General features: G+C 40.5%; 1 protein-coding gene across 1 annotated transcript; it reads left to right on the top strand.

Moving 5' to 3' along the window:
- The first annotated feature begins 10546 nt into the window (after nucleotides 1-10546).
- LOC148501753 (gamma-crystallin-3-like) lies at nucleotides 10547-14497 on the top strand. Its single transcript, XM_088450005.1, has 3 exons — nucleotides 10547-10634; nucleotides 11265-11507; nucleotides 14161-14497. Exons 1-3 carry the CDS (start codon nucleotides 10626-10628, stop codon nucleotides 14434-14436), a joined length of 528 nt encoding a protein of 175 aa, XP_088306131.1. The 5' UTR covers nucleotides 10547-10625; the 3' UTR covers nucleotides 14437-14497.
- Nucleotides 14498-16756: the final 2259 nt, after the last annotated feature.

Below are 16756 nucleotides of genomic sequence, written 5' to 3'. Positions count from 1 at the left end.
GTATCTATGTTGAATAAACTATAAATTCCTTATATACACTTGTAAATGCAAACGTATCCCCGTGAGTATTAACACCTGGGTTGCTGGAACACTATTCCACAGATATACTGTATTTTCAAATTGCAAACAGCAAGAGTTAAATAATACAATATAGCTCCATCTGACTAGTACTGATTGATGGCCAGTTTACAGTACAGATGTACTGTCCATATGCTGACTATATTATATGCTGGGACAGGGTCAAGAGCCTAGCTTACTGTATCCAGACTTTACTAAGGCTTTGACACTGTCCCACATCGCTGACTATTAAATAATCTCAAAATCTTGGGATTGCATTCTAAGACAGGTGAATGGAAAAGATCTTGGTTGCAGGATAAGAAACAGAGGGTTGTAGTAAATGGAGTGTATTCACTGGAGGGAAAGGTTACCAGTGGAGTACCCCAGGGATCTGTACTTGGGCCAGTGTTCTTTAATATCTTTATTAGTGACATTGCAAATGGTATTAAAGGAAACTATGCCTTTTTGCAGATTACACAAAGGTATGCAACAGGGTAGACACACCGGATGGGGTAATACAAATGAATGATGATCTAGGTAGATTAGATGAATGGGCAAGAACGTTAATCCCAAAAATGCAAAATCATGCACTTGGGTCTCAAAAACCCAAAGGCTAATAATAGTATTAATGGTACTATACTGGGCACTACTGAGGAGGAAAGGGATCTAGGAGTCACTATTTCAGATGACTTAAAGCCTGGTAAGCAATGTAACAAAGCAAAGCATAGGGAGAGGAATCAGTAGCAGAAAGACAGAAGTGATAATAGCACTGTATAGGTCATTGGTACGGCCTCATCTAAAATACTGTGTTCAGTTCCGGAGGCCATATCTCCAGAAGGATATTAATACATTAGAGACTGTACAAAGAAGGGCAACTAAAATGGTTCAAGACCTACATCACATAACTTACCAGGAAAGACTAACATCCTAATATGTATAGTTTGGAGCAGAGAAGGGAAAGGGGGGACATGACAGAAACTTTCAAATATATCATGGGTTTTAACAAGGTACAGGAGGGAGACATTATTCAAAAGAAGAGAAGTTCTAGAACATGAGGACATGCACTGACACTGGGGGGAGGGAGGTTTAGGGGAAATCTGGGGAACATTTACTTCACAAAAAGGGTAGTGGATAAGTGGAATAGCCTCCCATCAGGGGTGGTAGATGCTAATACAGTAGAGCAGTGGTTCTCAAACTTTATCGAATCACGGCACCCACCCTTGAGTATCAGTATTTTTTCCACATCACCCCTGGGCCAAAAGTTTCTTATTGAGAAATTCAGTTAAAATTAAATGAAGTAAATTGTGCTTATATGTCACCCATAGGGTCAGTTACATGGTGGGTGACAGGGCTGCGCTTCTTTTGTCCAGATATTTTTTGATTGGCTGTCATTACCACTGGGTCTGCCTATCACACTGACTAAAAATCATTTTATTTGGTATTGGACCACCAACCCGAGGCTCCCCTGCAAGTGCTCTGAGGCACCCAGGGTGCCACAGCACCCAGTTTGGAAACCACTGCAGTAGAGCAATTTAAAAATGCTTTGGATAGAGATAAGGATATCCTTATAGAACTAATGGTCAAGTAGGCATTGAGGTTACCATAAGGTTATAAAAGGGACAGAGTAGATGGACCAGGTGGTTCTTATCTGCTGTCACATTCTATGTTTCTATATTTACTGTATAATGTAGAAGCTTTTCTATTTGCTGGCATTCCAAAAATAACCCTTTCTGCACCAATAGCTGGTGGCTAATGATAACTATAGAGTCCATTCTGTGGTGGCTAGTGAGCATTACAGAGTCCATTCTCTGATGGCTAGTGAGCATTACAGAGTCCATTCTCTGGTGGCTAGTGAGCATTACAGAGTCCATTCTCTGGTGGCTAGTGAGCATCACAGAGTCCATTCTCTGGTGGCTAGTGAGCATTACAGAGTCCATTCTCTGGTGGCTAGTGAGCATTACAGAGTCCATTCTATTGTGGCTAGTGAGCATTACAGAATCCATTCTCTGGTGGCCAATGAGCATTACAGAGTCTAGTCTCTGGTGGCTAGTGAACATTACAGAATCCATTCTTTGCTGACTAATTAGCATTACAGAGTCTATTCTTTGGTGGCTAGTGAGCATTACAGAATCCATTCTCTGGTGGCTAGTGAGCATCACAGAGTCCATTCTCTGGTGGCTAGGGAGCATTACAGAGTCCATTCTCTGGTGGCTAGTGAGCATCACAGAGTCCATTCTCTGGTGGCTAGTGAGCATTACAGTGTCCATACTCTGGTGGCTAGTGAGCATTACAGAGTCCATTCTCTGGTGGCTAGTGAGCATTACAGAGTCCATACTCTGGTGGATAGTGAGCATTACAGAGTCCATTATCTGGTAGCTAGTGAGCATCCATACCTCTGGTGGCTAGTGAGCATTACAGAGTCCATTCTCTGGTGGCTAGTGGGCATTACAGAGTCCATACTCTGGTGGCTAGTGAGCATTACAGAGTCCATTCTATTGTGGCTAGTGAGCATTACAGAATCCATTCTCTGGTGGCCAATGAGCATTACAGAGTCTAGTCTCTGGTGGCTAGTGAACATTACAGAATCCATTCTTTGGTGGCTAGTGAGCATTACAGAATCCATTCACTGGTGGCTAGGGAACATTACAAAATCCATTCTTTGCTGACAAATTAGCATTACAGAGTCTATTCTCTGGTGACTAGTGAGCATTACAGAGCCCATTCTCTGGTGGCTAGTGAGCATTACAGAATCCATTCTCTGGTGGCTAGTGAACATTACAGAATCCATTCTTTGTTGACTAATTAGCATTACAGAGTCTATTCTCTGGTGACTAGTGAGCATTACAGAATCCATTCACTGGCGGCTAGTGAGCATTACAAAGCCCATTCTTTGGTGGCTAGTGAGCATTACAGAGTCCATTCTTTGCTGACTAATTAGCATTACAGAGTCTATTCTCTGGTGGCTAGTGAGCATTACAGAATCCATTCTTTGGTGACTAGTGAGCAATACAGAGTCTATTCTCTGGTGACTAGTGAGCATTACAGAGTCCATTCACTGGTGGCTAGTGAACATTACAGAGTCTATTCTTTGGTGGCTAGTGAGCATTACAGAGCCCATTCACTGGAGGCTAGTGAGCATTACAGAGTCTAGTCTTTGGTAGTAGGCATTGCAGATTTTATTCATTTTGGTTATTAGTGACAGCACAAACAATATTTCATAGTGGCTAATGGACAGACTAGAAAACATGCATTTCTGACTAGTGGACATTACTGACTTTCAGAGACCTACATTACCTGGATTCTAGGTATTTAAAGTAGCTTCTAATTGCTTATACTTCAATGCACAGATGATGGGCTATTAGTAGCACCTACAATTTCCCATACATCTGATTTTAGGATTGCGGCTCTGACTCACGTGCTTTCATGGCCTTGTGTAATGACAGCAGTTGCTGCTAATAGGTGTCTCAGTATCGTGGAAAGGAATATAGGAAGAGCAGATGTGAAGAAACACAATCCATCGGGCAGAAGAAAGATTAAATCCAGTTACCTCTTTAATAAAATCAAGTACTTCTCTCCACACTTCGTGTCTAGTAGGTCATATTTAGAATTTATTAAATGTATATCCTAGATTAGAAAAATGATGGCAGCACAATTTAGATTGGTTTGCACAAATGTTACGATCTGCTTGATGTGAGAAACATTCCCTAATTTATTTTTTATAGCATCAAAGTGTAATTCAGACACCTTGAGATGCAATGAAATTTTGTAATGTGTCCTATATGATATTTTTTGTGGAGTAAAAGCTTGTGAGAAAGTGTGATACCTCCTTATCTAGTGGCTATAAGTTATGACCTATGTAAGGGGGCTCAGTTTTTAAAGTGTTGTATCCCCTGCCCAGCATTGAAGCTAGGCTTTCTTTAACACCCCTTCCTCCCATGCTTACACCTGCAGAAAACATTTTGTTCTTAAAGGGTATAAGGTAGAGTAAACTCCCTCGAATGCCATCAGTCCTCTCACCATCTGACACAGACCTCCCCACCCCTCCACATATGCAACCAGAACTCTAGGCTTTTCAATCTGTTCACACAAATCATTGGCACAGCTGTAGCTGTGTCTAGTGTCCAAATAATGTTTAATGGACTCATTATGTTCGCTCATGCTGCTACCACAATCACAATCATTAGGAGAAAATTGATCAACTGGGGAGATAAAAAAAGTTGCACATTTTTATTAAGCACCGCAGAAATCCCCACATACCCCCTCACATCCCATCAGACCTCCCCACATGCCCATCGGAAATCCTCACATTCTTCTTAAATAACATCAGTCCTGCCTATATGCTGCTCACAAGCCATCAAACAACCCCACATGCCTCTTACATGCTAGTAGACCTCCCCCCTTACATGACATCAAACCTCCTATATGCCACTTGCTTATCATTAAACCTCCCCTTTTACCTTTACATGCCATCAAATTTCCCCAAAAGGCATTTATACAGTCAGGTGCATAAATTTTGGGACATTGACAGAATTCTCATATTTTGGCCTCTATTCACCACCACAATGGTTTTGAAATGAAACAAACAAGATGTGCTTTAACTACAGACTTTCAGATTTAATTTGAGGGTAATTACATCCAAATCAGGTGAACGGTGTAGGATTTACAACAGTTTCTATATGTGCCTCCCACTTTTTAAGGGGCCAAAAGTAATGGGACTATCAACTCAAAAGCTATTCCATGGACAGGTGTGGGCTATTCTCTCGTTATTTCATTATCAATTAAGCAGGTAAAAGGTCTGGAGTTGATTCTAGGTGTGACATTTGCATTTGGAATCAGTTGCTGTCGACTCTCAATATGAGATCCAAAGAGATGTCACTTTCAGTGAAGCAAGCCGTCATTAGGCTAAAAAATCAAAACAAACCCATCAGAGAGATATCAAAAACATTAGGTGTGGCCAAATCAACTGTTTGGAACATTCTTAAAAAGAAAGAACGCACCGGACAGCTCAGCAACACCAAATGACCCGGAAGACCATGGAAAACAACTGTGGTGGATGACAGAAGAATGATTTCCCTGGTGAAGAAAAAACCCTTCACAACAGTTGGCCAAATCAAGAACACTCTCCAGGTGGTAGGTGTATATGTGTCAAAGTCAACAATCAAGAGAAGACTTCAAAAGAGTGAATATAGAGGGTCCACCACAAGATGTAAACCATTGATGAGCCACAAAAATAGGAAGACCAGATTAGAGTTTGCCAAACAACATCTAAAAAAGCCATTACAGTTCTGGAACAACATCCTATGGACAGATGAGACAAAGATCAACTTGTACCAGAGTGATGGGAAGAGAAGAGTATAGAGAAGAAAAGGAACTGCTCATGATCCAAAACGTACCACCTCATCAGTGAAGCATGGTGGTGGTAGTGTCATGGTGTGGGCATGTATGGCTGCCAATGGAACTAGTTCCCTTGTATTTATTGATGATGTAACTGCTGACAAAAGCAGCAGAATGAATTCTGAAGTGTTTCGGGCAATATTACATGCTCATATTCAGTCAAATGCTTCAAAACTCATTGGACGGCGCTTCACAGTGCAGATGGACAATGACCCGAAGCATACTGCAAAAGCAACCAAAGGGTTCTTTAAGGCAAAAAAGTGGAATGTTATGCAATGGCCAAGTCAATTCCCTGACCTGAATCCAATTGAGCATGCATTTCACTTGATGAAGACAAAACTGAAGGGAAAATGCCCCAAGAACAAGTAAGAGGGTTCTTGGGGCCTGGCAGAGCATCACCAGGGATGAAACCCAGCATCTGGTGATGTCTATGCATTCCAGACTTCAGGCTGTAATTGCTTGCAAAGGATTTGCAACAAAGCATTAAAAAGTGAAAGTTAGATTTAGGAATGTTTAGTTTGTACCATTACTTTTGGCCCCTTAAAAAGTGGGAGGCACATATAGAAACCGTTGTAATTCCTACACCGTTCACCTGATTTGGATGTAATTACCCTCAAATTAAATCTGAAAGTCTGCAGTTAAAGCACATCTTGTTTGTTTCATTTCAAAGCCATTGTGGTGGTGAATAGAGGCCAAAATATGAGAATTCTGTCAATGTCCCAATATTTATGCACCTGACTGTATGTCCATCTTAAAGTTCAAGATTGCCTTGCATGACATCAAACCTCTTCCACATGCCATCAGACCTCCCATATATGCCCTCTTACCCTCTCCTCATGCCTCCAGACCTCTTGCACATGTGATCAGACCCATAGAATGCTATGTGACCCCCACATGCCATCAGTCCTCCTCTACTTGCCACCAGATCCTCTCCATGTGCCATCATGCTCCCTCCAAATACCATGATATTCCCTCCAAATGTCATCAGACCTACATCAAACCGTAAGAAAGAATTAATTGTTGTTCTAGCTCCATAGACTACTGTATTTATTTTCCAAAATGCAAATTTACAAATATGCTCCTCTCTAATGTATTCATACAAAATACATAATTATAAAATTAGAAGCAAATGCAAATCTCATTTCCACTCAGTATCTACTGTTATCCCAAATCATAAATGATAATGCAATTAATTTGTATGCAAAAACCAAACCATCTGGAGCTTCACTTTTTTATCATTTATCTAGCACCTTCTAGAAGATAATAGCTAGAATATGATTGGTTGCTATTGGCAATACCTCCTCTTCTATAAAACTGCACTTTATTAAATATACCCCATGATGTCCAGAATCCAAGGGGGAATCCACGGGAACAGTTTTCCCTCAGATGTAGATGGACTGATAGAGTCTCAGAATAGCAGATAGCCAAGCTGCAACACCCTGCTTCTCTCTCTCTCTCTCTCTCTCTCTCTCTCTCTCATTCCAGCATCTCTCCTGTTTTCTGCTTTGCCTCTGATGCCCTCATATTTCCCTTCTGCTATATTGTCCACTCAGCTACTTGCTGTAATGGTGGTACAGTGTCTGGTCACATGCTTCTGCTTGGCTTATCTTACACAATGGAGGTTTGACGTCCCTCACCAACTGCTTCTCTTCTATCACAGTCCAACTGATCTCCCCTCTTCTACTATACTTCTCACCATGTGGAGGATGTATCAAGCTTTGGAGAGAGATAAAGTAGAGTAGTTTCCCAAAGCAACCTAACCTGCCATTTACTCTCCAATATATATCATACAGTATATTGATATAACATACCTTATATAGCAGACACATTTAACTAGTGATTCCAAACAGAGTTCAGAGTTACAGGAAATTCAACTCGACAGAATAGAAAATGCAGAGTAGAGATAAATATTCTAATTATATTAATGTTTCCTTTATCTAATTACATAACAAATACACAAGCAGATATTGTACAGACTTAAACAATTACTACACCTTATCTTGCAAGAATATAATTACAATAGTTAATGACCATAAGGGAATATACATTTCTACTTTCTTTGAGTTCTGAGGATCCACCTTCTCCATGTCCCTCTGGCTTCTCTTTCTCCTCTCTCTATGTCCCTCTGGCTTCTCTTTCTCCTCTCTCCATGTCCCTCTGGCTTTTCTTTCTTCTCTCTCTATGTCCCCCTGGCTTCTCTTTCTCCTCTCTCCATGTCCCTCTGGCTTCTCTTTCTCCTATCTCTATGTCCCTCTGGCTTCTCTTTCTTCTTCTCCATGTCCCTCTGGCTTCTCTTTCTCCTCTCTCTATGTCCATCTGGCTTCTATTTCTCCTCTTTCAATGTCCCTCTGTCTTCTCTTTCTACTCTATGTCCCTCTGGCTTCTCTTTCTCCTTCTCCATGTCCCTCTGGCTTCTCCTTCTCCTCTCTCCATGTCCCTTTGGCTTCTCTTTCTCCTCTCTCCATGTCCCTCTGGCTTTTCTTTCTCCTCTCTCCATGTCCCTCTGGCTTCTCTTTCTCCTCTCTCTATGTCCCTCTGGCTTCTATTTCTCCTCTCTCTATGTCCCTCTGGCTTCTCTTTCTTCTTCTCCATGTCCCTCTGGCTTCTCTTTCTCCTCTCTTTATGTCCATCTGGCTTCTATTTCTCCTCTCTCCATGTTCCGCTGGCTTCTCTTTCTCCTCTCTCTTTCTCCTCTCTCCATGTCCCTCTGGCTTCTCCTTGTCATCTCTCCGTGTCCCTCTGGCTTCTCTTTCTCCTCTCTCTATGTCCCTCTGGCTTCTCTTTTTCCTCTCTCCATGTCCCTCTGGCTTTTCTTTCTCCTCTCTCTATGTCCCTCTGGCTTCTCTTTCTCCTTCTCCATGTCCCTCTGGCTTTTCTTTCTCCTCTCTCCATGCCCCTCCAGCTTCTCTTTCTCCTCTCTCCATGTCCCTCTAGCTTCTCTTTCTCCTCTCTTCATGTCCCTCTGGCTTCTCTTTCTCCTCTCTATATGTCCCTCTGGCTTCTCTTTCTCCTCTCTCCATGTCCCTCTGGCTTTTCTTTCTCCTCTCTCTATGTCCCTCTGGCTTCTCCTTCTCCTCTCTCTATGTCCCTCTGGCTTCTCTTTCTCCTCTCTCTATGATCCTCTGGCTTCTCTTTCTCCTTCTAAATGTCCCTCTGGCTTCTCCTTCTCCTCTCTCCATGTCCCTCGGGCTTCTCCTTCTCCTCTCTCCAGCACCATCTTGAACTCAACTCATGCTCCTGCTGTTACTACTACTCCTACTAACTTTAACACAGATTGATCCCGTCATATTTATACCCTTAATCTTTATCCAGCTATCAGGACTTTTCTATCGGTATGTTGAAATCAAAGTCAAACCAGAATCATGGAATGCTTCCAAGTGACCACCTGGTGGATTCCCTTTGCTTTATACATTTAGGCCTACATGCATAATTTCCTCCAAAGGAATATCCTTTTCCATCTTATTTAGGCCATGCCAAGTGACACAACCTTTTGAAATAATCCAATTAACCTTAATAGAATCATTGTTAAGACTCCATGCTAATAGTTTTCATTTCTTTGAATGTCAACAAATCTACTGTAGATGACTTGATCAAAGTAAATCTCTTGTTGACAACAGCTGTATCTATTGTCTGGCTCCCAAGTTAGATAATTTGAAAACCACTTCTGATTAACTTACAGTACCTATTCTGACTCGAGTTCCTAACCTCAATACCTACTAGTCTATGCAAATACAACTTGTTTCGGGATACACAATATATACAGCTATATGCGCACATATAGCACAATTATATATCTAAACATTTAACTTATACAATGAAAACTATTTCATTTACTCTTTACTATAAATATTTGAACTATTAACTGTGATTAAAATAATTGAATCATTAATGATCTGTAAACATTTTTTCCTTTAATGCTAATATTACTTAATAAATTATGTTAGTTAACCGCTTAACTGTCGTGTGGGATGCAAACGCAGCCCACTGTGCTTCAGCTGACAAGGTGCGGTTTCACTGCCCCGCTATGTTTTTGAAGAGGGAATCACACATGTGCAGAATAGATCTCCTCTGACTGCCCGGACTCTCCTGTGGACCTGATAATTTCTGACCGGTTTTGCTGGAAAATATCGTCGGTTCAGCTTCTGTCATGTATCTGGCACAGTCTTTGAAATGACAGTTAGAACCTTTCCGCATTATCTCTCTTCAAGGCTTGTTATGTCTTCCCTCCTCTCTTTTTAGTTTTTCTTTATTTAAAACTTTAAAATAGAGTTGGCCTTTAACTCTTTTCCTAAATAACCTTATTTTAGTCAGATTTCACACAAAAAATTAGATTACTCAGCATTATTAAGCCCTTCCCCTCCCATTTTCCTCACCTCACATCCCTTCCCTCCCTTGCCCTCCCATTTTCCTCCCATTCCCCTACCCTACCTTCCCTTCTTCTCCCTTCCCTCCACCTCCCCCTTCTGTTCCCCTCCCCTACCTAATGTACAAGTTTGCTAATAAAAAGTTATCTGATGGTTAGAACTATTTTGGACAACACAATCATTTTTTTTCCAAGTTAAAATATATAGGATATTGACACCACCACCAACTATTATCTATAAATATAGTTTTCTGCTTGAGGCAAAAATAATGTTTGTAAATAGATAAATTGAATAAAACTGGAACACATTGTAGTTGTTCCTTTCTATTCAGGGACTGTCAGGTAAGAATAAATTACAAGTTCTTGCGAAATAATCAACCCCTATTTTTCAGTTCTCAATGTTTTTTTTTATATATCTGCACCAGTGAATGCATCACTCTCTGCAGCAATGACCTGAGGGTGTATATTGTCTTTTGGCCATACGTGTCCTGTAACGTAAAACAGCTGAAGCATGCAAAATCACCCAGTGTTGGAATTCCATTCCCTTTCTCTCCTTCCTACATATTATGTTATCTCCCATTGGAAATCAGCTTTGCTGTCTGGCTCAGTGCATTCAATGCAGTAAAACGGTGTCAGCAGAAGCCTAAGTCCAGCAGTGAAACAGCAGGATATACACTTTCTTTATTGATCTATACAGCACATTGTTATGCAAATTCTGTAGGTTCAGAATGAATTCAGCAACCGGTATATAAAGAAAAATTCATTTTCTAATTTGTTGCACTGTTGTTTAGAATCCCATCTATAAACCACCATGGGAAAGGTAAGTTAGAACTGAATTAATATATTTTAGATATGTAAGACAATATGCATTACTGTATATTAATATATGTAGACATAATCTTGTGCAAAATGTCTTCAATTCGGACAATGATTTATTACTGGAAATGCTATTTTTAAATAATCTGTATTAAGAACAAACCTAGATTACTTTTACATTTTTTATACCACTAGTTGATCTACATTTTTAAAAATGTATAAAATATTCAATATTCAATATCATTAGTTTTCATATTTCATTAATAAGGTGAAACAGATTCTATACCACCAAACAATCAACAAAATATAAACAAGGACAAGATATAAATAAAAAGTAAGAGAAGGAATTGCTTCTGTAAATGAAATACAAGAGGAGATAGACGAAAACTCAACTACTAGAATTGGATATGTAACATTTAAAAAGTGAAAAAGAAATGTTGTTGTACATGACTAAAAAGAAACTAGCCAAATGAAAACGAAAATTAATTCAATTGAATTGTGCGGTTTTAATCGCAGACATGACCCATGATCCATTTTATCATCAAAGAGAATGGAAACAAGTGTACCACCTCATTAAATCTGTAGGAATCCTGCAGCATTATTTACTTTATGTCTCTTGCTGCCTCCATTCTAGATCATCTTCTACGAGGACCGGAATTTCCAGGGACGCTCCTACGAGTGCAGCTCTGACTGTTCCGAACTGAATTCCTTCCTCAATCGCTGCAACTCCATCCGCGTGGAGAATGGGAACTGGATGCTGTATGAGCAGCCCAACTACAGGGGGAACCAGTACTTCTTGAGGAGGGGAGAGTATCCCGACTTCTCTCATTGGACAAGTCACAATGACTCCATAAGATCTTGTCGCATAATTCCTCAGGTCAGTGTCTAATAGATATAGGACAAGTGGCTATACAATTTAATTTGTTTAGCCCACTGTTGTATACAGGAAGTTATTCTCCATTTCTCTCTTCTTTATTTTCCCATTTCTGTTGTAAGACCTAGCTAACCTTTGTATTCAAAAGAAAAAAAACAGAACATTGTTAGTTTTTTTGTACCAAAATTCACACAGTTTCTAGAAATATACTCTTAAGTCTGCAATTCTTGTCATTGTCTAATCCCATCTACATTCCCTCTGTGTTTCATTACACACTCCTAATGTTATTGCTTCCGCTAATACTAGATGAATGCCTAGAATATTCACCTAGAGCAAGCCACCATTCACATAGAGCTAATCACACTTACTCAGAGAACCCCAGTTTTACCATCTCACAATAGTAGGGACTTCTATGCCACCAGCTACAGTATTACAGGGATATGCAGGAGTAAACAGCTAACTTGGTGAGACTGTGGAAAAGGGTAATAAAAGGGATTATTAGCCAATAGTCAGGGTAGGCCACAGACAAGGACTGTCCAACAACAGACACAATGTTCAGGGTTGACATTAGGCATGGTAGTGCAAGAAACAGACACAATGTTCACGCCAGACAGCAGCAATGAGAATCCAAGAAATAGGCACAAAGGTCAGGGCAGGCAGAGAGCAGGAGTAGACAAAATGAAATCCAGGTCAATAAAATGAAGACAAAGTCAGCAACAGAAAAACACAACAGGAGGAGTTACTGAGGTAGAGAAGTAGGACAGCAACACTATCACCAAGCCTCCATCATTTAATCAAGTATGGTGCAAACAAATTGCTTTCCCTAGAGTAAGTCGCTGGCAGGGTATAAATGGAATTGGCGTCATGCACCTGTTCCGAGAGCAGAATCCCTGTTGCTTGGCAACATGCAACCAGAATGTGGAGAACGGTAGCTTTAGCTCTAACACTCCATCAGTTTTCTACCCCTCACATGCCATGCATGTCTTCTCCGTTATATTATATTTGGCTACATTTCTTCCTCCTCTTCATCTATATCCATCCAAAATTTCACTGCCCAAACATAATGCGCCCTGTTGTCCTTCTTTCACCTCTCCCCGCCTTCAATCCCCATGCTCTTTCCCCACGCCATCCTATCCCATCCCTCTCCCTTTCACTCATGCACACCAAAGCTAACGTTACACATCTTAAACTAAAAAATGGTGGAACCACAATGTTCAGTCTATCGTTCAATATTGCTGCTTCCTCTTCCATAGTATTTCCAAGTTTAGGCCATATTGCCTCTGGAAGCTACTCTCACTCAAGCCCTTAACATCTCTTGAATAAAGTACTTAAACTTTCTCTTCACTTTCTCCTCACTGTCCTACTGAACTCACTCCTCGATGCTCATCATTCTATCCGTAGTATCACTGCCCTACTCATGTTCCTCTTTTGGTTCTCCAACTCTGCTGTCCCCTTTTCTAGTCACACTACTGTCTCCATTTGCTACTCAGAATCAAGTTCCAACTCCTCTTACTCACCTACAAAGTCCTCAGCCCCTACTTTCCTCCTTACACCCCCTGCATCATTTCCACACACATTCTCTCCAGCTTACTTCATTCTGCTAATGATTGATTGTCTGCAGGAATTCTCTGGTGCTGCTCCCAACCTCTGGAATACCCTCCTACAGCCAATTAGACTTGTACTCAGCTTCCTAGCTTTTAAACATGCTCTTAAACCACATATCTTCATTCAAAACTGCCATCCCTCCTGCTAGCTCTTCAGTCCCTTCATTACCCAATCCCAACTCCCCTATTCTCTTTTATAACCACCAATGTACTGTACACACAAAAATGTCAGTTTTTGCCAGCAGGGCCCTCCCTACTTTTGTTCACTCCACATAATTAAGTAATCTGCTAGTTGTAATTATGAAATCATGCATATATGTTAATGAGTGTAATCTTGTTGTAGGTTCTATCTCCTATGTAATGCGCTACTGAATCCAAAAACATACTGGTAGGTTAATTGGATTCTGACAAAAAAAAATTAACTGTACTTTGTTTGTGTGAGTACAGTAAATGTGGTAGAGAATATAGATTTGTAAAATCCAGGGGAAGGACCAAATATCTGTAAAGCACTGCAGAATATATGTGCGTTACATAAATAACTGTTAATAAATAATTAATTAATGAGCAATTTCCTAGAATTATTTTTGTTTAGTTGAGTATTTCGGATTCGTCAGAAAATTATTTTGTTTACCATTAAAACCCCCATAATTCAACCTGCAGAGCAGCAGAGGGCGAGGGTGAGTGACCCCCTGCAGTACCCTATTCAGGGACCTTAAAAATATAAATATCAATATTATCCAGGGCATGATAGCTGGAGAATACAGTAATGTACTAGAATGGGGAACAATGAAAGCGACAACCTTGGTAATATTCAGCATCCGCTATTTGTACGGCAGAGAGGATTATATAGAAAGGAAAAACAATCCAACACTTTAAACTACTTTAATACAACATTTTACAGACTTAATTAAGAGGATGAGGGTTGGGGGACGGACAACAAATTATAATTGTACATTTTACAGTTTTCTTAACATTTGTTTTTTTTAGAACAACAGAGTATTCTGAGACAAAATAAGAAAAAATAAAATAAAATTAATTCTTATCATTTTCAGCATCGCGGCACATTTAGAATCAGAATCTATGAGAAAGAGGACTTCACTGGCGCAATGTTGGAGTTTAGTGAAGATTGTCCCCATGTACATGAAGAATTCAGACAACCTGGTATATATTCCTGCAATGTCCTGGAGGGTCATTGGATCTTCTATGAAGAGCCCAGCTACAGAGGACGCCAATACTACCTGAGACCCGGCGAGTACAGAAGACACAGTGACTGGGGATCCTCCCACTCCAGGGTCGGTTCATTTAGACGTGTCCAGGAATTCTATTAAACACAGACCTTCTCTGCATTTGGCGCATCAGCCAGTAAATAAATAAACAATTTAAACACTATTAGTTGTTTTGTAAAATTGCTTCTTCTTGTCCTATTTTTTATCATACGTTTACTATGAGTAATGAGACAATTATGGATCCTGCTTTTTCTAAGTAGTTATCTGCAGATAGAATGCATGATCAGAATTGAATGCAGGAGTGTGTGATCACCAATGGCAAATCTATCATGGGTGCATTGGATGCGCTGCCCATCCTGCACCCAGGACCAACTACTGTGGCTGCCTGTGTGGCTCCCCCTCTACCTGTACATGTCCAGGGCCCACAACACCTGTGTCAGAGCTGTGTCTCTCTTTCTGTCCATGTTCCACTATATCACCAGAAAGATGGCGCTGCTCAACCCCAGGTCCTAATCCTTTTAAAGTAATAGTCCTATTATTGAACTAAGGTTTCTATTCATATAATGTGTCATATGTGTCCTGTTAGTATATATATATATAGTGCTTTTCTATGAAAAAAAGGATAGCGGTACTCAGGAGGAAGCTGCCGGTACTCAGGAGGAAGGTGCCGGTACTCAGAAGAAAGGTGCCGGTATTTAGAAGGAAGGTGCTGGTACTCAGAAGGAAGGTGCTGGTACTCAAAAGAAAGGTGCCAGTACTCAGAAGGAAGGAGCCGGTATTTAGAAGGAAGGTGCCGGTACTCAGAAGAAAGGTGCCGGTACTCACCTAAAGTTACAAGATTTATAGCAGTTTCTACACTCTATACTTCAGGTGCTTATTTTATTGGGTTATTCCTGTTTGTGGAACTAGTTATCACAATTAAAAGTATACCAAATAAAATAAGGTGCAAGTACTGTGCACTAGTAAGTACCATCAGAAAAATGCACTAAGCATTAGGTTTAGTCCATAAATAATGCTTTTTATCAAATACTGATGGAATTCAGAAAACATTTAATTTTTTTTAAATATAAGAGTTTCAGTCAGATATAATATATAAATTGATAGTGGCAATTTTGTAGAATTTATGTTTAGAACTGGTCAAAGTTCATGTCTACAATTACTTTTGGCAGAATATTAAAATGTCCGTAGTAGAAGTGTCTTGTAAATTTAATATATCATAATTGGAATTTTGGACTGTTAATTTAATTTTGCAATTTTAGTGCAGTAAATGCCTCACTTGGATTAAAAATAATCGCTGAAAGAATACAGACCCATTGCACAGAGAGCACCGCTAAAAATAATCGCTGAAAGAATACAGACCCATTGCACAGAGAGCACCGCTGAACTAAACTCTGCCAAAGGGAATAAATAGCTATAGTCTTGTCTAGTCATTGGTGAAAAGCACAAAAGGACAAAATGTTGGGGTCCCTAGATTTGGGGGTGCAGCTGTAGTCAGCCCACCAGCGCTGTACTACCCTGGGGCTGGGGAAACAGTCACAGTCATCTAGCCAACCAAAAGTGGTGAATTTAGCCTAAACATTCATGAGGAGTGCAAAGAGAGGAGCGGTAAGTCTGGCGTTCTTCATTCGGAGGTGAGTGTGTGACTGAGTCAGTCTAAGTGAACGGGCCTGGACTCCAGTCCTAGAGGGAGAGGAAATGTCAATGAGACATTGATATTGAATATTGAAAGTGACTTGGGAGACTCAGTGGGAGTGGTGTGTTTCATGCCAGTGGCACATGTAGGATGGTCTGGGCTGGTGTCACTCCCAGCAGGGAGGAAAGAGCTTGATGGAGGGCAGATACTGAGAAACTGGACTAACTTAGACCCTGGGTAAAGCTAGCGGGCAGGGTCGGCAACAGAAATCTTGGGGCCCAGTACACTGATATCTCTGGGGCCCCCCTCAACCCCACTCCAAAAAAAAAATACACACATGCAGACATATATACATACCTCCTAACTGTCCCGATTTCAGTGGGACAGTCCCTTTTAACAGGCACCGTCTTGCTGTCCCACCCGCTTTTTTAGAAGTTGGGCGGTATGTATATATATATATATATATATATATATATGTATATACAGGATATCATGCAAAATAAACATGCTGTGTTGTTGCTGCTGCTACTTCCAAGTATACACTATACAGAAATGCATATAAGCAGAGTGGTTGTTAATCTATATAAGCAGATGTGTGTATGTGTGTATATGTAAATGTATTAGAGATGTGTGGTTTGGTTCTCCAGAAATCCAAACCCACACGAATTTCGTGAATTCGGGTAAATCCGAGTTGCGGTTCTAATCTCCTGAGGAGATCCGGGTAAATTCGGGTCGCGGTTCTGATCTTCTTGCGGTTCGGAATTCAGATTTTAAATCTGAATTTTGGGT

Source organism: Taudactylus pleione, unplaced genomic scaffold, assembly GCF_031769625.1.
Source record: "Taudactylus pleione unplaced genomic scaffold, aTauple2 ptg000503l, whole genome shotgun sequence".
NCBI lineage: Eukaryota > Metazoa > Chordata > Amphibia > Anura > Myobatrachidae > Taudactylus > Taudactylus pleione.
The sequence above is the reverse complement of the archived record's forward strand: the minus strand, read 5'-3'. Positions and strand labels throughout refer to the sequence as shown.

What these genes read in the sequence shown, in the direction of transcription:
- LOC148501753 (XM_088450005.1), top strand. An exon ending in CTTGTCGCATAATTCCTCAG is followed by an intron (nt 11,508 to 14,160) that starts GTCAGTGTCTAA and finishes TATCATTTTCAG; the next exon opens with CATCGCGGCACATTTAGAAT.